This window comes from Electrophorus electricus, chromosome 11 (genome assembly GCF_041902795.1).
Source record: "Electrophorus electricus isolate QZ-2024a chromosome 11, ASM4190279v1, whole genome shotgun sequence".
Classification (NCBI taxonomy): Eukaryota; Metazoa; Chordata; class Actinopteri; order Gymnotiformes; family Gymnotidae; genus Electrophorus; species Electrophorus electricus.
Genome location: NC_137507.1, coordinates 9,700,535 through 9,720,000, shown reverse-complemented (window position 1 = coordinate 9,720,000; position 19,466 = coordinate 9,700,535). Strand labels below are relative to the sequence as shown.

The window sequence follows — 19,466 nt, the reverse complement described above, 5'->3', positions numbered from 1 at the left end:
CCAGCGGGAAAAGCGGGCATGAGATTTTATCACGACATTTATGACTTTATCACGGCATCGCTGCCGTCAGCGGTGCGTGTGGGAGGTATGTGGCCGCGCCCCACTACTGCACGGCACAGCGCGTCTATATCTGGCGAATCTTATGGCATCATGAAGCATATAAAGATTGTGGATTTAGTATCACGGAGGCCGGAGTTGTTTCAGCCCACGTGCTCCATTAATAAAAGTGACAATAAGCTCCCTTTAGGTCTGAATGTGGCAAAAGGTTAGGGTCCGTCTATGCGCGTGTTGGCGTGTTGCTATATTAAAATTTGAGTTCTGGGTTGAAATGTCCTAAAACACCTCATGTTTTAGGCTGTTATGTGTCCTGATAACTTTACACTTTGTGCATGCACCCCCTTGATATTTGCCAGAGCCTGTTTGTTTAAGTGATGTGGGTATTAATTGGGGTCTAGTACATTTTTCCCTCACTCTCAGGTGTTTATTGGTCAGTGATGAGATTCACCCTCTCACTCTCCAGCCTTGAGATCACCCTGCCTCTCACATATGGCAAAAAAGTAAACTAATTAACTTTTTGAATGTACATCTCTCTCTCTCTCTCTCTCTCTCTCTCTCACTCTCTCTCTCACTCTCTCACTCACTCACTCACACACACACACACACACACACACACACACACACACACACACACGTGCACAACCAGAATAAACAGAATCTTTGTGCGTAGTCTCAGCTGACTGAAGATTTGGCCAAAATCTCTGGTGTGTCTCTTTGCTTCCCTGTGTCTGTGGTTATGCTGCACTTGTAGTGAATGTGGTGGAACTGTACACCACTAACAGTGTAACCATAGAAATGGACTCTTCCACATGTATCAGGTTGGCATAGAAAGGGGTTTTATTTAATCTGTCTGTCTGTCTGTCTTACTTCATCCTACCCTCCTCTCTCTCTCTCTCTCTCTCTCTCTCTCTCTCTCTCTCTCTCTCTCTCTCAGGTGCAGTGTGAGGGTGGTGGGGTGAGATGGGCGACAGGCGGGCGGCAGTGCTGGCGGGCCAGAACCGGCCCTACGCTCTTTTTGACAGCTTCGTGCAGGCGTGCACATGCAGGGAGACCCTGCAGGCCTTCCAGCAGCTGTGCGGGGAGCTGAAGCTGCAGGCCCAGGGCGGCCTGCTTTTCTACCACACCCTGAGGAGCAGACTCCACTACTGGAGAGCCAAAGCTCTGTGGGCCAAGCTGGACAAACGAGCCAGCCAGAAAGAGTACCAGAGGGGCCAGATCTGTGCCAACAACACAGTAATCCACCACACACATACACACACACACACACACACACACACACACCAGCAGAAAGGTGTGTGTAAACGACCACACACACATACGCTCGCATGAGCGCACCAGCAAAAAGGGCCATATTTGTGTTAACACATGGTAATCGAACACACACACATACACCCGACCGTTCAAGCACCAGCAAAATCCTACAGTACACATTAGTTGTAGCTCAGTGGTTCAGGTACTTGGCTTGTAATCAGAAGGTTGCTGCTTCAAGCCCCACCACTGCCAAGTTGCCACTGTTGGGCCCCTGAGCAAGGCCCTTAACCCTCAATTGCCCAAGCTGTACTCAGTCATTAATTGTAAGTCACTTTGGATAAAAGCGTCAGCTAAATGTCGTAAATGTATCTGCGTACCGATGAAGGAGTGTGTGTTCTGTGTTTGTAAGTGTCTGATTATAGGGGCGGGGCCGTGTGGTCTGCGTACGGCTGTTGAGCTGAGCTTTCTGGGCGCGAGGGTGGTGCTGGTAGAGAAGAGAGATGCTTTCTCCCGCAATAACGTCCTCCATCTCTGGCCCTTCACCATCCATGACCTGCGCAGCCTCGGTGCTAAGAAGTTTTATGGAAAATTCTGCGCTGGAGCCATAGATCACATTAGTGAGTAAAGCATCTTGGGGTGTGTGTGTGTGTGTGTGTGTGTGTGTGTGAATGTTTATAATCATTATTGAAGCTCAATGTATGGGTTTTCCCAAACTTATTCTGCATTTGTGTGCGTGTGTTTGTGCTTGTGTGGATAGGTATTCGTCAGCTGCAGCTGATTCTGCTGAAGGTGGCTCTGCTCCTGGGTGTGGAGGTCCATGTGAATGTGGAGTTCAGAAACCTGCAGGAGCCTTTAGAGGATCGAGACGAGCAGTGTAAGACCACACCCTCTGTCTCAGACCATGCCCCCTTCATCCATTCTGACAGTAATAATGAAGATGGGCTTCGGCACTCGTTGACAGGCTTTTGCAACTCTCTTCAGGTATTGGCTGGAGGGCTGAGGTCCATCCTACAACTCACCCAATCAGTGAACTGCAATTTGATGTGGTTATTGGAGCAGATGGCAGGAGGAACACCTTACCAGGTCAGTCACAGGTCCTCACCTGCTAGAGGCAGAAGATTCAGAGACGAAACCCCTCTTACAGCAATGGAGTGATGTTACGGAGAGTAATTAAGGCTCTTGAGCGCAAGTCTGTTGTATTTAACCTGTTGGACATTCCAGCCCTTTACAGGACTAAACACCAGGAAGTGACAAATACATTATTTGTTTAATTCATTGAAAGCCAGATTTACTACTTCAGGTCTTTAATATGTTGAAGGCTCGAGGGTCCAGAACCATTTAACTTGGTCCATATTGTAAACACAGGGTCACTGGAAGGTTTTGATCTTGGAGCAGATATGTGATATTACATGCAGCCAGAGCTGCCTGGCAGTAGATATGACTCAGGGCTTAAATGCACTGCCAGGTTTCGCAAGACGTTTCACGTTGGTATAGTGTGGAGTGACGGCATGGCCGGTGACTGCATGACACAACCCGTCACATGCATCCGCGTTTCCCAACCTTAACCCTGTCTGGCAGAAACTTCCCCATTTCCCGCTTTGTGTTGAATTCAGCTCGTACTGCTCTTTGTCTAGTGTAGCCATGAAGCCTCATGTTCCGTGTGGCTTTGCAGACTTCTGACATACATCACTCTTCTGTCGCATGAAAAGAGTTATTCTCTCTCTCTCTTCCTGTCTCGCTGTTCATCCACTAGGCTTTCACAGGAAGGAGTTTCGGGGGAAGCTGGCCATTGCCATCACGGCAAACTTCATCAACCGTAACACCACAGCCGAGGCCAAGGTTCAGGAGATCAGCGGAGTGGCCTTCATCTTCAACCAGAAGTTCTTCCAGGAGCTGCGCCAGGCCACAGGTACGGAGCAGATGCCACCTTTAACAAGAGGTGGAGCAGATGCCACCTTTTAACTAGAGCTTCAGCTCTAAATCTGCTGAATTCTGTGCTTATTACTTCATTATAAACCTCACACTAAAGGCATCAGGGTGCTGTGCTGTCCTTGTAACCTGTAATGGTTACGTAAGATGCTTTTCTGAAGATATTGCATGTATTTAACATGAATATCATACAATAGGTCTGCTGTCCTGTGCGATTATTATTATTATTTTTTAATAATGGCTGTTAGTTCTGAGCAGTAGCGTGTGTCTCACTCAGGTATAGACCTGGAGAACATTGTCTATTACAAAGATGACACCCATTACTTCGTCATGACGGCCAAAAAACAGAGCCTGCTGGAGAAAGGAGTCATCTTAAGTGTGAGTTCTCATCTGAGAGCGTGAGTGTGTGAGTTTGTGTGTGTGAGTGCATATTTGGGTGTGTATCTACAACTCTGCCGTTCATTTTCCTGCAGGACTACACAGACACAGAGATGCTGCTCTCACGCAGCAACGTGGACCAGAATGCATTGCTGGCTTATGCCCAGGAAGCGGCGGCCTTCTCCACCAATCACCAGCTCCCCAACCTGGACTTCGCTATCAACCACTACGGGCAGCCGGACGTCGCTATGTTCGACTTCACCTGCATGTACGCGTCGGAGAACGCGGCACTTGTGCGGCAGCGCAGGGGGCGCCCCCTACTGGCCGCCCTGGTCGGGGACAGTCTACTGGAGGTGAGAGGACCCAGCATCTTTCTGCTGTAAGCTGTCTTCATCATGCTTGCTGGCACCATATGTTTTATTTACTGTGCACACTGAAGTACAGCTATAATAAATGAGCTAGTGGCTAAACCCTCCCTGTCTACACTAAGTGTAAAGTCTATATGATCTAAATAAGCCGTCATATTTTTGCCATCCACATTGTCTTATTTGCTATTATGAAATGCCTTAAAGCAGATTATTTGGAACTTCTGTGGACCTAAGAACAATAGCACCATCTAAAGGTCTTAAGAAAAATTCAGATTGGCCAAAATGGGCTGTTTTGATCTGACAAGTGTTTTTATGTATTACACACTGAAATGCCCCTTGATTAGATATTCATAACACAGCCATTGTAATACATAGCTACTGTAACGCATATCCACTGTAACACGTAATGCATAGCCACAGTAACGCATAGCCACAGTAACGCATAGCCACAGTAACGCATAGCCACTGTAACACATAGCCACTGTAACACGTAACACATAGCCACTGTAACATGTAACACATAGCCACTGTAACACGTAACACATAGCCACTGTAACACACAGTGCCTTCATAACACACAGCTGCTGTTTATAATCATTGTTTGTTTATTTATACATATAATGTAACACTGGGGAACGACTGCAAACTATTTGCTAGCTAGCTTCCATTAGTTAAGGAAAAGCCTTCATGTGTATATTTATATTTATTGTCTGTGTGTGTGTTTTTTTTGTAGTTGATGATGTTAAAAAACGTGGTGAAATATCTGCCCCAATTTCATGACAAATAAGAAAAATGAAATAATATATTCTTTAAAAACACATTGAACTTGATGTGAATATGTCACTATGGCAAAAAATGGCATCTGTGGTTTTTTTGGTTATTTTTTTTTTCTAGAAAAAAACGCGCTTCAAGTCAATAGGCCTTTATTGGAACTGTATATGTGCTCTTTTCCATAGCCCTTCTGGCCAATGGGGACCGGTATCGCCCGGGGTTTCCTTGCTGCCATGGATACGGCGTGGATGGTGCGGAACTGGGGATTAGGCTCCACCCCTTTAGAGGTGCTGGCTGAGAGGTTGGAGCTGGCCGTCAGTCTGTTGGAATCCTTTATTACTCGTATGTCTGGGAAGCTCTATTATGAATGATTGACTCGTTTTCCCTTTTCCCTCCCAGAGAGAGCGTGTACCGGCTGCTTCCGCAGACCACACCGGAGAACGTCAGTAAGAACTACAACCAGTACACCCTGGACCCTACAACACGCTACCCCAACATCAACACACAGCTCATCTCTCCACCTCAGGTGATTTACACGCTCTCTCTCATGCATGCAGACATACTGTAGTTTTACTGTTCTGATGATGATGGTGGTGATGATGAAGATGGTGGTGATGGCATTGTTTTGTGCAGGTGTGCCACCTTATCGATACAGATGAAGGGCCACTTTTGGGCCTGAGCCACTTTTGGGCCTCTTCATTATCAAGATTTACACAGCAAGGTTTGTATGACACACGCATACACGCACACAACTGTTACCCATACTACCCACACACACATTCCTTTTTTACTCTATTTAGTAATGGTGTCTGTGCGTCTGTGTGTGTGTGTGTGTCTGTGCGTCTGTGTGTGTGTGTGTGTGTGTGTGTGTGTGTGTGTGTGTGTGTGTGTGTGTGTGTACGCAGATTCCACAGCTCGTTCAAATAAGCTGTTGAGCTGGTGCCAGGAGCAGACACGGGGTTACCCAGGTGTGTGTGTAACTGACCTCACCACATCCTGGAGGAGCGGACTAGCCCTGTGCGCACTTATACACAGATACAGACCTGACCTCATGTGAGTGCATGAAGGTTCACAAGTGTGTGTGTGTTCGTGCATGTTGGTCTTTTTGTATATGCATTAATCCATAAATGTTTCTGTTTCTAGTATTTTGAAATTACTACACTAAATGGAGATATTTAGGATGTTGGTGAATGTTTTGAACGGACCTCCTGCAGTGACTTCGACTCCCTGGAGGAGGGTGAAGCTGAGCTGATTGGGCAGTTGGCCTTGGATGCAGCCGAGCGGGAGTTTGGAATCTCCCCCATCATGACCGGCCAGGAGATGAGCGTGCTGAAGGAGACCGACTCGCTCTGCATGGTCATGTACCTTAGCCAGCTCCATGACCTCCTCGAAGAAACAGCGCCATCCAGTGGTGAGGAGAACAAGGCTGTTGGTCTGCTGCAGTACATCAGCAAAAACGGGGAAATGCATGCTATTCATATTTCTGGCTGTCAGTCACACCCAAGGAAATCTGACCCTGGATCAGTGTGCAGAATCTGTGATGCGGATGCCCCTGTTTTTGTCGCTGTTCAGAGAGTCGGAGCCCAGACGAAAGGCCTGTTCTGTTTGCTGGCACCAAGTCTCCGGTGTGTTTGCTCAACAGACTGGGACAGAGTCTGTCCCGCAAACGCAACCCCAAGGTAATGTATCCACAAGCACGCTCGCGCACACACACACACACACACGCGCGCGCGCGCACACACACACACACACACACACACACACACCACAAACCCAGCACTGCTCTTTAGCAAAGAATGATGTAACTGTGTGCACATGTGTCTGTCAGGATGAGAGCGAGAAAAAGGCTGATGGATCTGGGAAGAGGAGGAGGACGAGTAAGACAAGCCAGACGGAGGACGTGAGTTCCTTGTCTCGTCCTCGGAGTGCCCTTCTTGAGCATACACTCTCCCTCATGAGCCGTAACCAGAACCTTCTTCAGTTATCAGTTATGTTCCATGACCACAGGACGAGGTTCTGCCAGATGCTGATGGTGACGACACCCCAGTCAGCACACCCGGGTCGGAGTCAAGCATCGCAACGGTTGTCTGTGTTAACCAAAGCAAAGTCCGATCGATGGCGAACCAGCTATTGGCCAAGTTTGAAGAAAATGCTCCTTCTGCATCTGTGTCTGCCATACAGAGACAGGTGTGGGTGTGTGTGTGTGTGTGTGTGTGTGTGTGTGTGTGTGTGTGTGTGTGTATCAGCATTCTGCAGGTCAGTGTGTTCATTTGTGTTCATTTGGACTTTGCTGCATTTGTATAACTGTCTGGTGTTATCTGTTTGTGTGCTCCCTGGTGGTGTTTTGGCATTTGCTGTCCTGATTCGCCACCATCGCTTGTTACGTCTTGAGCTGCTGCACTGCTGAATGCTACTGGATGTGATCATTAAGAAAGTTTCCCCAAGCCTTTTTTTTTTTTTTTTTTTCCCGAGGGATATGTGGTTAAACAGTTCTGGCAGTTGTAGAATGCTTTGTGCTGTGGGACTATGAATGCTGTCATTATGGCCCCTGGTCTGGAAAGGTGTGGAGCTCTGTTATACTACTGGCTCTGCAGTCACAGGAACGTTACATAGAGAAGGACTGTGAGCCAACTAATCTACTGGGCAGCTTGAGCGACAAAAACAAATGAACCTAACGGTCTTTTAGGATTTAGTGTCTGTCAGGTTTAAAGTGGCCACTAAGCTTTTCCATTCACCTGACTTTTTAAGGTCAGTACACTCAAAATTTAATAAAAGGATGCATTTCATTAATTAGTTTTAATTACTAAATGAATGGTATGGATAAATAATAAAATATAGTCAAATTGTACTATTTTATATATTTTATGTATGCAAAGACCAAAATACCAAATTATACAATGCAAAGACCAAAAAATATTTAGTTTATCATATTGAACAATTAACATAATGATTAATCTTTTAAGTGTAATAGCAGCATCCCCTCCAGTACAGCGTTCAGGATAATATGTCCTTAAACCCTGCACACACAGAGCTCTGCTCTGCTCTCCCTCTTCCTCCGATTGGTCTGCCCTGCCTGTGCCAGAGAGGCTCCGTGCCAAATCGCCTGCTCCCACCCCCAAACCTCCAGCTGCGCCCACGCTTCCGGCGTCTGCTCCAGCATGGAGGCAGCTACATGCCAAACCCTCGTCAGGGCTCAGAGACTCCGTGTGTGCTGCTCTAGCTCCAAGCGAAAGTTACGCTGCACTGTCCCAGTTTAAGCCCAGGAAGTAATCCTGCAGCGTGCATAAACCCAAACCTACACCGCGTCAGTCAGCGTGGAGCGGTTCACGCTCTGGTAACAGACAACATCAGAGGACTTGGTCTTCTCGCATTCATGTCATTCTTATTCATTGGATTAATACACGGTGCAGAAGACCTCTCAGATAGACACTGCATCTGTAATGTATAGGAATATAGTATTGACAAAAGCAGTCATTACTGGCTGTGAGTGGGACCTGCAAGGCCCTGAGCGGGGATTACTCACTCAGCGTCCTCCTGCTGGGTGCTTGGAGGATGGCGGCTCTCTGTATCGTGGTGTGGGTGTGAGATTTCGATGTGCTCTGGCTGGAAAAAGCACACACAGCAGCAGGAGTTGATGAGTTTTAGCTACAGGGACGCAGACATGAACGGATAGAGATGAAAAACACATCCCCTATGCTGTGAAGCAGGATGGGTAGTGTAGTTCAGGCCCTTGTACATGAACGATCCTTAATGTCCACTCCCAAAGAAGACTTATGATAAATAGTTCCACTGGGGCTTTGTTCTTAAGCTCGGTGCTTAGAATCCAGAAATGTGTTGGTGTGTATTTTTGTGGGTAAAAGCTCTGGTATGAGTGTAGTGTTTAACACGAGATTGGTATAAATGTTGGATGTAAATGACAGATCAATGACAGATCAATCAATGTAGGGTGCAGCTCACGGAATGTTGCATCTGGGGTGTGTGTGAGTGTGTGTGTGTGTGTGTGTGTGTGTCAGAGAGAGCCTAGGGAGACTCACTGTGCTATGAATCTCTCTATTTAGCACTACTAACGGCAGGGCTGTGGACATGTGATTCAGCATGTTCTAACTGAACATTTTCCCAGGCCAAACAATTAGGTCAGTGATTGACTGACAGACTGAGGCGATGCGTGAAAGAGCGAATTAACCATAATATAAAAATAGTGAGTGTGTAATCACAGAAACCTCGTATTTGACATACATGTGTAAGTGAGGATCATTACCATTGTATCCCTTTGTTTGCATTTATCAGGTGCAGCGATTGATAATGTTTCATTCATGTGAAGGTTTGTTCCTGTTGTATGTCAAGATGTACACAGGGGGTGTGAGCGTTTTGGCTGAGCTGGTAGCCCCTCAGCTCCAGAACCAACAGAGCAACCCAAAACCCTTTCTCGACTGCAGAGAGCTGGTAACCTCCAATCTAGGGACTGTGTGTGTGTGTGTGTGTGTGTTTGTTTGTTTGTTTGTCTCTGCCTGCCTGCATAATATAATTCCACCAACCAGACTCTGGCTTTGTGAGAGTATACCTGAGTGTGTCAGGCCCAGCAGACAACATGCTGCTTCCAGCCAGGCAAACATCCTGACCCTCTCATGTTCCGCATATCTATTGTCCTGCACTTTACATGCTGCTAAACATTCACCTCTAACCTGAAGAGGGAAATGGGTCATAGGTCTTTTGTCATTCTAACAAATGTCTGCCAGCATCTGTTTGGTTGAGGGCACCATGCCAGTTTCAGTTAGTGCGAGTTGTCTTTAATGCTTATACAGCATACAAGCCCTTCTTTAGGAGCTGTCTTGACCCTGACCTTTGACCCCTGACCTGCAGGGCTCCCAGCGGCGGGAGTTTCCTCTGAGCGTAGGCGGCAGTGACGTGTGTTATTTCTGTGCCCGGCGTGTCTATGTGATGGAGAGACTGAGTGCAGAAGGGAAGTTCTTCCATAGGAGCTGCTTCCAATGTAACCACTGCAACACTACCCTGCGACTCTCCAACTATGCCTACGACCAGCTTCAAGGTGTGTGTGTGCGTGTGTGTATGTGTGTGTGTGAAGCATTTAGTCTTTTTTGCTGCAAACTATGCAAGGTGATGACATTTATGTTAAGTATGTAACATACATACATGTGATCAGCCTGACAACAGTTTGAATTCATACGAATAATAATCTAAAATGCACAGAGATGACGGCGTTTTATGGCTTTAGCAGTAGTTAATCACAATGATGGAGAGACCTGCCCTAAGCCACACTTCACCCTTTTGACAAACTATTCTGTTGTTCTGATTCCACAGTCATAAGGTCTTTTTGTGTGTGTGTTTGTTTGTGTGTGTGTGTGTGTGTGTGTGCGCGCGCTCGTGTGTGTCTGTGTCTGTGTGTGTGTGTGTGTGTGTGTGTGTGCGTGTGCGTGTGTGTGTGTGCGCGCGCATGTGTGTGTGTGTGTGTGTGTGCGTGCATGCATGCATGCGTGTGTTAGGGAGGACAGTGAGTGTATTGTTTCCAGAAAGTGACATGGGGACACACAAACATAATCGTACATATCACAACCAGAATGCTCGGCTTCTTTTAAATTGTCTAAAAATCGATCACGAGTTGTGTGATTTGACGGTTTGAAAAAGAGGCGGCAGGGGAATGTCTTGGAGCACAATATAAATAGTCCAGTCTGCATGTGTTCATCCACAATTCCCTCGTCTCTCCTGGCCTGCGTGATGCCCCCGCCTGCGTAGGGAGGTTCTACTGCAGGCAGCACTTCGGCTACAGACTGGCGGGACTGGCACAGAGGAAGAGGGCGGCACCAGCCGCAAGCCCTCACCCTGCACAGGTACTACTACCGTATGCCTCCACTCACACCTCCACTCAGTGGGGCTCCAACTGTGCGCCTCAGCACTGCTTCCCTGCTGTGATTCCCCAAATTCAGCTATTAACTATTAAATTAATGTTTTCAATGATCAAACAGCTAATTAGCCAATTAATTAAAGGTGTTTTTGAAGAGGGTAAACGTCCATCCTGGAAGGTATTTTCTAGCATTTTGGACTCTAATGTCTGTTCGCGCTGTGCTTGCATGCTTTCACCCAGTAAGGCTTGAGAGTGGAGCAGCCCCAGCCGAATGACAGTGTCCCTCCTGTTGGTTTTGTGCCTTTATCGTAGACATTCTTTAGTGTCTTTAAAACTCGGATTCTCTCCAGATCCCTCCTGGCCCTCCGGTTGCTCCGCTCTCCTCTCCGAGGCACACACACGCACTCCCTCCCTCAGAAAGCTGCGGCTCAGCAAGCGCCTCCCCAGTCGCAGCGTGGAGGCGGGCTAAGCGGCCGTGTGGCACCCCGGAGCGCATCGGGCTGGAGAACTGCAGCTCGAGCCCACAGGAGCAGGACAGCCTGCTGCAGGAGGTGCCGGAGGAGACGCAGGCCCAGCACAACCTCAGCGTCAGCCTGCAAGAGGAGGGCAATGAGGAGCAGTCCAGGTGTTACCACACACTTGTGTGCGCACACACACAGACATGTTTTGACATTTTGCTAATAATTTTTCTCTCTCGTTTTTCTTGTCCCAGTAGCTCAGAGTCAGAGCTAGAAGAAGAAGGGGAGGTGCTCTTGGAGACAGAGGAGGAGCCACAGGCCTGGACAAATAGGAAAGCAGAAATAGACAATGGGGCGGAGCGAAAAGAGGACGAGCAGAAAAGAGAGGAGGATGAGGATGAACGAGGAGATGAAGAACATTGTAAAGAAGAAGATGTTTCGGAAGGAGAAGTGTGGGAATCCAGTGATGGTAAGATGTTTCTAGAGCTGTTTTTATTGGAAGTTTAGATGCTTGAAATGTGCACGAAAACAGTTTTCCAACTGTTTAAAAATAGTTTAGAGCAACAAAATTGTCTTGTAGATGCTTACTCTAAAATATAGCTTTAAATCTTACTGACTTTTATTCTAAAGTGCAGCTCTAGATCTTAATGACTTTTATTCTAAAGTGTAGCTCTAGAGCTTACTGACTTTTATTCTAAAGTGTAGCTCTAGATCTTACGGGCTTTCAGTCTCGGTTTCCCTCTTCCTTGTTCCCGATATATTGGTGATTATACAATTTTATGTGGTCTTTTTACACGGTTTCAGATTTGTAATGTTTGGTTTTTTGCTGATAATGTGTATGTCTTGATGGATGGTATACACACACACACACGTGTGTGTGTGTGTGTGTGTGTGTGTGTGTGTGTGTGTGTGTGTGTGTGTGTGTGTGTGTTTGTGTGTGTGTTTGTGTTTGTGTTTGTGTTTGAGTGTGTGTGTGTGTGTGTGTATGTGTATGCATGCCCCTGTGTGTGTGTGTGTGTCTATGTCTACATGCATCTGTGTGTGTAGAGGGTGAATATTGCCCTTGGGAGAGAGAGCAGCATTCAGGGGTGTGGCTAGAAGAAGAAGAAGTAGGTATGATTAAAAGTAGCCCTGCCCACTGCTTCTGACTGACAGCCCACTTTTATTTCTGTTGAAATTTCTGCTGCATTTGTTTTTACTGTTGCTTGAGCCCATCAGCAGGTGTGGATGGTGACCGCATGCATGAGCAACCATGCATCTGTGCTCTTATATCGGCTGGGGCGCTTTTGGTTTTTTTGCAGTGCCGTCTTTTTTAAATTTATTGATCAATTTATTTATTTGTTTTAAAAATTTCAACAATTTGCAATTTTGATCATTTCCATCTGTTTTCTGCATGTTTCTAGATTTTTCTAGAATTTTCCAGCTACTTTTTAAGGATAGTTTTTAATCCACATTTAATACACAGATAAAAACGTGATAGTGGTGTACATTCCACAAAACATCTCCTAGCTAATAGTGTTTCTTTAAATGGAGCAGTTTTGAATTGCAGAATATACACTGGCATATTCAGTGACAGGTCAGAACTAAACTGTGTTCAAAGTATTTGTGTTAGCAGCTGAAAAAAAACACTAATTACTTTTCCAATTTGAACCAAATGGTGTACAATGTCACATTTGGTATGTACATTTTGTTACTGTATTCCTGATGTTTGTCTAAATCTAAGCACATTCATCTTTCACCTTTTACCTTTTCCCAGAGTCTAGAGAGTGTGGAGAGCATTCGGATGACCCAGAAGTAAAACCTCACACAGACAGGAAGGTTAAATCCTGTGATGTACAACAACAGAACGTCCACAGTGATGAGTCTCTTGTTTCAGAAAGCCCACCCACACCCCTCACATACCCCACGCGCACCTCTCCACCCACATCCCACCAGCCTGGGACACCAGAAAACTCTGAATCCGAGAAGTCGGAGGTTATTGTGGAATTCTGGCTGAAGAGTGCGGAGATCAGGAAAAGTCTTGGACGAACGCCAGTGCCGAGGGTTAGCAGTCCAAAGAGTCTGGACGATTCCTCAACCCAAACGTCCATCGCTGGAGACATGATCTACACCTCTGCAACACGCATGCCATCCATCTCCACGGCTGCCCCTGATTACCCCTCACACCCCTCCCATACCAGTGATACGAGCAGCCATAGCTCAGGCGCACGGAGTCTGAGCACGTGCACGTGTAGCATGCAAACGCTTTCTCTGACGGATCTTCAGCGCTCACGTGCACGCTCGCTAAACGGCACACCCTCGTCCAGCCACATTCGTACTCCAGACGATGTGGGCGGGGGCGAGGTTGAAGGGGCGGGGCCTGTTCTGCAGGAGGTTGCGGATCATTGTTCAGTGGTCCATAAACTTAACATCACTCTGCAGGGACACGTGACGGAGAAGCAGGGCGGCCTGGGCTCCGGCCCCTCCTCCAACAGCACTACAACCAATCACAACGTTCTCTCCACAGACTCTGGCCTTTTGACTCCTCCCTGCAGTCCGCCTATGGCCAGGCAGAGGCGGGACGTTCACGGGCTCAAGCCGCCCCCAGCGGGGCAGATGTTAGTGAGCTCCGGATCCCACGCTGTTCCTCTCAATGCAGGTCAGCAACAGAGGGACCGCATTAAGACTGGCCTGGAGAGAGCTCGTAGCCTCCCTCCAGATGAAGTGGAGGTCTTGTGTGCAGGCGACGCTAATGAGGAGCTCCCCTCCCCTGCCACACCTGCTCAGCTGCCAAGAGGAATCGCCACAGTGAGCAGCACACCCGGCCTCCCTGCTGAAACCCACGGCCCCGCCCCACAGCCTTCTGGGATCGATAAGAGTATGCTGGAGGGCAGGGCGATGCCACCAGAGGGCGGGGCTGAGGTCCAGCCAGGGCCAGAGGAAAAGGAGAAGAGGCGGAGCTTGCTGTTCTCGCCACGGAAGAGCAAAAAGGGTGGGAGCGTGATCGGAGCGGTGCAGCAGGAGGCCGGCAAACACAAGTCCCTTTGGAGGAGTGTCTTCTCGGGATATAAGAGGGAGAAGAAGAGGAAGGAGGTGGAGGCGCAGGCCAGCGCGTCGTCAGACAGTGGAAACCTGGAGAGCAGCAGAAGAATGCCTGGTCTCAGTGGAACAACAGGTAAAAACAGAGCGAGACAAAGGATGGGCAGAGGAAAGGAAGGATGGGTGAACGTATGAGTGGAGGGTTGGGTAAAGGCGGTAAATGAGAAGGTCCTCTCCTTTTCAGACCTGGGCTTCAGGAGGAGCCTGAGCTTCTCGGAGGAGGCAGATGTGTCTTGCACGGAGAGATGTCCTCTCAGGATGCAGGTAAGATCGAGAGCTTCCCTTCCTTCCTTCCTTCCTTCCTTCCCGATTTCACTTCCTCTGTCCGTCCTTTCCTTCCTCCCTTGTTACTCCCCCTCCTTGTACACGGCGCACAGCACCGTTGGTGGAGAGTAACATCTTATCCATGTAGCAGGAAGAGAGGTATTCCTAAAACCCTGTGACGGGACACATCAATATTTATCTGACATCATTCTTAACAACCTATGGTGAGTAATGGACAAACTTAATGTCAAATCCCTCCTCACATTTGTTTTTGCTTCGTTTGGGATGATTTGGAGCGGTTAAACACATTCCCCGTCATTTTTTCATGGCCATGAACTTTTTTAATTACTCTGGAGGAGTGAGCGAGAGGAATTGGATAAGTCATTACTCTCCGAATGCCAAACTGCTGTGTGGCCGCGTTTTCAGCTGAGTCAGGTCACATGTTCGTAAAGGACCTATCCAAGAGGAAGAGGAGGGTGCCGATGATGTCATGTGTGGCTATTTAGGGGAATGTTCTGAACTTGTCATTTTTTTTTCTGCGAGCACGCAATTGGTGTTAAGAGGTTGTGTTCTTGCGGTGTGACCTGTTGTATGAGAAGGAGGCAGGACTTTGATGTAACTGAGTCATTCACTTTCCTGCTTTCGACTCAAGTCTGTTTACAGCCCCATGCTTTGGCGTTGCATTTCCCATTTTGATCCCATTGGTTGAGCAGATATTACTCATCCCGTCTCTCGGCTCTGTTAGAATTGCGGTAGGAAGTCTCATCAGCCAGTCAAGGTGGGGACCCCAGAGTCCTCGTGCCTGGCAGTGTCCCCGACCCCTCCACTATAATCCTGTGTGCCCCACTCTTTCAGAAAGCAGGAAGTGAGGAGGAGCTGGATGAGAAACTGACCCGCCGGGTGCAGAGGGCAGCACGCAGGCAGGCCAAGCAGGAGGAGCTGAGGAGACTGCACCGCGCACAGGTGTGTGTGTGTGTGTGTGTGTGTGTGTGTGCGCGTGCGTGCGTGCGTGTATTTTAAGATTTCATAACTTGTTTAATATTCCTTGTGTGTTTTGTATGCCGTCATTCTTTTGATCATTTAATTCATGTTTGTGTGCAGATAATCCAGCGTCAGTTGGAGCAGGTGGAGGCGAAGCAGAGGCAGTTAGAGGAGAAAGGCATTGCTGTGGAAAAGGCTCTCAGAGGAGAAGCCGGTACTAGCCACGTCTAGTGCTAATTTGAAACGTTTGAAAGATGATTTTCACACTGTTTTGTGTGAATGTGTTTTACGAATACACCAGATTTCACCACTATATGTCTTTTGTAGAGAGGCAAACTGTCTCAGAGGACATGGGCCATAGCCCTTTGTGCGTGTGTATATTGGGGGGCATGTGTTTTCCTTGGATAGTTGTCTCCTGACCAGTGTGTGCCCATTGTAGATTACTGGGAAGACTCTAGCGCCTCTGATCTTGTGGACATCCACTTGGGTGGTATGTAGATTAGTGTTCTTCAGGCTAACAATGCTAACAAGCTAACCCATGTCCTTGTCTCAAAGAAAAAGCACTTTTGTAAGTCACCCTGGATAAGAGCGTCTGCTAAGTGCCAGAAATGTGAATGTAAATGTAGAACTAAACAAGCTTTGAGGCTTTCATCTCTCAGTAAGACTACAGCCCTGCTTCTGCACACACCTGTAATGTCCTGCCTGTTTTGGCGCTGTCTGAATAAAAGCATAGCTTTTATAGCTGAGGAGCCCCTACCTCCTCAGTCAGAGATGTCCCTCTGAGCCTCCCTGCCCGTCTTTCACCTCCTGCTCACTCCTGCTCTCCATTACTACTTCCTTCTACTGTTCTCAGTGCCAGTCAGCACCTCTCCCTCTCTCTTTTTTAATTCTCCCTCTCTCTCTCTCTCTCTCTCTCTCTCTCTCTCTCTCTCTCTCTCTCTGGGGTGGTTAGTTGAGCCTTTTCTCGGTTCCCCCCGTAGAAGACCTGTCTCCTTCTGTCCGTGTTGTTCCTCAGAAGGTAACTGAACCCAGTTCCCTTTGGCCCCTGGTGCCACTGCTCTCTGGCACCTGGGGCACTTGTGCAGTTTTGTATTTAAGGAGCCACTGGAGCTGCCGTGGACATACTGCTCGCGCTCTTTTTTTAAACATGCGCTTCTCCTCCTTCTCTCTCCCTGCTCCTCCTCCTCCTCCTCCTCCTCCTCCTCCTCCTCCTTGGCTGTGCACAGCTAGAGCCAAAGACCTGGAGCACGACCACTCTGTCTTCGTCTGTACAGTCTTTTCCCTTTACATAGTGCACGAGCCCCCGCTCCACCAGCTAAGTGCGTCCACCCCTCTTCTAGTCTCACGTTCTCTCCCTGTCTCACTCTTTTGCTTTCAATTTCTCTCTCGGTCTCCTGCCTTGCCTCTCCATCTCTCTCTCGCTCGCGCTCTCTCTCTGATTGCACGTGTCCGTAGCCCATAAAAGAGGCCGAGACAAGCCTGACATACAGGTCCTTCGTCTAGCAAAGTGCAGTGTGTGTGTGCGTGTGTGTGCATGTGTGTGCATGCGTGTGTGTGCATGCTTGCTGTGGTTCTGTGCATCTTTCTCTGTCTCGTGTGTGGAGAGGATGCCACCACATCCGTGCAGTGGTGGAAGCACATCCCAGAAAGTGCTCCTCGTCTCTCTCGTTCATTAGTGCCCCGCCTCCTGGTGTGTGTGTGTGTGTGTGTGTGTGTGTGTGTGTGGCTCTGAGCTGGCCCTCTCTTCATGCTCTTGTCAGGGATGGGGAAGAAGGATGACCCCAGCCTGATGCAGCAGTGGTTTAAACTGGTCCAGGAGAAGAATGCTCTGGTGCGCTACGAGTCAGAGCTCATGATATTGTGAGTGCTGTCTGTGTTTTTACACTGCCCGTAATTGCATTTGAACCTTTTGTACGATTCATGTCCTGTTTTTCCCACGGCAGGTTTTAGCGCAAGTTTTGATCTTGTGACGCAAAATAATGTGTGCTAGTGGTTTTCCGACACACGTGTGGCATTTGGTCACTCTGCGATCATTGTGCTGTGTGGTGACATTTGATTGCTCTGGGATCGTTTGGTGTGGTCTGTGTGCAGTGCGCAAGAGCTGGAGCTGGAGGACAGGCAGAGTCGACTGCAGCAACAGCTGAGAGAGCGCATGGCAGTGGATGGTCAGTACTCCCCCAGCTACAGCTACACCCAGCTACAGCTACACCCAGCTACACCTACACCCAGCTACAGCTACACCCAGCTACACCTACACCCAGCTACACCTACAGCCAGCTACACCTACACCCAGCTACAGCCAGCTACAGCTACACCCAGCTACACCTACACCCAGCTACACCTACAGCCAGCTACAGCTACACCCAGCTACAACTACACTCAGCTACAGCTACAGTTACACCCGACTACAGTTACACCCAACTACAGCTACAGCCAGCTACAGCTAAACCCGACTACAGTTACACCCAACTACAGCTACAGCCAGCTACAGCTAAACCCGACTACAGTTACACCCAACTACAGCCACATCACATCAACAAAGGGCTGCTACATCTCCCTCACTCTCTCCTTCTCTCTTTGTTTTCTTCTCTCTCGGTCCCTCGCTTGCCCCGCCCGATCCCTCAGACCATCTGAAGGGCGAGGAGGAGCTGGCAGAGGAGAGGCGTATTCTGGGTGCCATGCTGGAGGTGGTGGAGCAGCGGGATGCTCTGGTGGCCCTGCTGGAGGAGCAGAGGCTACAGGAGAGGGAGGAAGACAGCGATCTCGAGGCAGTCATGCTGTCCAAGGGCTTCAGCCTGTACTGGACCTAACACACATACACAGCCCAGAGCTTTTAAGAGTGTTTGCTTAATCTGTGCTGCACACACACACACACACACACACACACACACACACGTTTTAATCTGAGTAATCTGTCTCCATATTTGACTTGGGCCCACATACACAGCCCAGGGGTTTTAAGAGTGTTTCCTTAACCTGCGATGCATTAACACACACACACACACACACACACACACACACACACACACACACACATTTTAATCTGAGTAATCTGTCCCATATTTGACTTGGGCCAAACAAGTAGTCTAAACTATTCTGTATCCAAGGCTTTGGCAACCACAGTGTAAAAATAATGAATCTCTGTGCAGAGATAGACCAGCCAAGAAAAGGAACATTGTCTCTGTAATCTGAGGCTCAAAAAAAAAAAAAAAACCTGGAGCAAAGCCCCTCAGTTCACTTTCTACCAAATACCCCCCTGATAATGGAACTGACTTACTATGCATATATAAACATTAAAGGATTATTATATTTATTTTATGAAAATTAAATGATGAATGCGGCTGTTCTTGAACCATACTAACTGATAATATCTTTGTTGACTAACCTTTAAAGGAGATGTGTGGAAGGGATTGAAAAGCATTGTGCATGTGCAGAAATGTGTGTTTAGACTGAACTTGGGGCTGAGCCTGGTTTTGAAGTTTTTAAATGAAACTAATACATGCTGAATGCCAATGTGTACATATTTTTAAACCTGGTTTGGTTTGTTTAGCTTTGCTCTGTCAGCATACTGTCAATAAGGTAATGTGGATTTGAAAACTGGTTTTAAATCCTAATTTAAGCAAGTACTGTTTCAGAGGAATGTTTCATCATTAATTTTTAATCAGTGATTACAATTGATGATAACTTAAAATGACTAATTAAAATTACTACAGTGATTTACACTTGAGTCTGAGTGAAACATTATTGAGTTGAGTTACGAAATGTGTTCGGGACAGCCACCAGGGGCCGCAGCATGTGTATTTTAATTTGAACAATGTTGAGATGTTCGTCTTAATATTCTCTCTTCTCTCGCGGACATACACACAGACACGCACTATTCCAGTCTAAATATAGCTGCCGCTGTGTTTTAAATGTGGTTTTGGGATCGTTATCAAAGTTGGAGCGGAACAAGATGGGGACAACGCCCGCTGACGCAAAACCCCCATTTCCAGCGACTCTGCCCCGGCTTTGTTGGATAGCCACTCTTCTGTAGCCATGCCTCTTTAGCCACGGCTCCGTAGCCACGCCCTG

At 47.8% G+C, this 19,466-nt stretch overlaps 1 protein-coding gene across 10 annotated transcripts in view; it reads left to right on the top strand.

Moving 5' to 3' along the window:
* Positions 1 to 19,115, top strand: part of mical3b (microtubule associated monooxygenase, calponin and LIM domain containing 3b) — a 33,459-nt gene extending 14,344 nt beyond the window's left edge. For 2 of the 10 annotated variants that reach the window (XM_081722768.1, XM_035528292.2), the window contains exons 2-30: positions 992 to 1,290; positions 1,718 to 1,925; positions 2,066 to 2,182; positions 2,290 to 2,391; positions 3,062 to 3,217; positions 3,515 to 3,615; positions 3,711 to 3,968; positions 4,940 to 5,055; positions 5,154 to 5,280; positions 5,388 to 5,475; positions 5,660 to 5,807; positions 5,969 to 6,165; positions 6,327 to 6,433; positions 6,583 to 6,654; positions 6,762 to 6,941; positions 9,615 to 9,801; positions 10,506 to 10,600; positions 10,965 to 11,239; positions 11,327 to 11,541; positions 12,120 to 12,185; positions 12,829 to 14,226; positions 14,335 to 14,414; positions 15,270 to 15,377; positions 15,516 to 15,609; positions 15,835 to 15,885; positions 16,348 to 16,413; positions 17,156 to 17,255; positions 17,487 to 17,560; positions 18,021 to 19,115. In XM_081722768.1, coding sequence (XP_081578894.1) covers positions 1,018 to 1,290; positions 1,718 to 1,925; positions 2,066 to 2,182; positions 2,290 to 2,391; positions 3,062 to 3,217; positions 3,515 to 3,615; positions 3,711 to 3,968; positions 4,940 to 5,055; positions 5,154 to 5,280; positions 5,388 to 5,475; positions 5,660 to 5,807; positions 5,969 to 6,165; positions 6,327 to 6,433; positions 6,583 to 6,654; positions 6,762 to 6,941; positions 9,615 to 9,801; positions 10,506 to 10,600; positions 10,965 to 11,239; positions 11,327 to 11,541; positions 12,120 to 12,185; positions 12,829 to 14,226; positions 14,335 to 14,414; positions 15,270 to 15,377; positions 15,516 to 15,609; positions 15,835 to 15,885; positions 16,348 to 16,413; positions 17,156 to 17,255; positions 17,487 to 17,560; positions 18,021 to 18,205 — 5,244 coding nt within the window. In that variant the 5' untranslated portion in view covers positions 992 to 1,017 and the 3' untranslated portion in view covers positions 18,206 to 19,115. Of the gene's footprint in view, positions 1 to 991; positions 1,291 to 1,717; positions 1,926 to 2,065; positions 2,183 to 2,289; positions 2,392 to 3,061; positions 3,218 to 3,514; positions 3,616 to 3,710; positions 3,995 to 4,939; positions 5,056 to 5,153; positions 5,281 to 5,387; positions 5,476 to 5,659; positions 5,808 to 5,968; positions 6,166 to 6,326; positions 6,434 to 6,582; positions 6,655 to 6,761; positions 6,942 to 9,098; positions 9,198 to 9,614; positions 9,802 to 10,505; positions 10,601 to 10,964; positions 11,240 to 11,326; positions 11,542 to 12,119; positions 12,186 to 12,828; positions 14,227 to 14,334; positions 14,415 to 15,269; positions 15,378 to 15,515; positions 15,610 to 15,834; positions 15,886 to 16,347; positions 16,414 to 17,155; positions 17,256 to 17,486; positions 17,561 to 18,020 lie in introns of those variants that run through there. The other 8 variants (XM_035528290.2, XM_081722769.1, XM_081722770.1 and 5 more) reach the window with 8 other exon arrangements.
* The last annotated feature ends 351 nt before the right edge of the window (positions 19,116 to 19,466 follow it).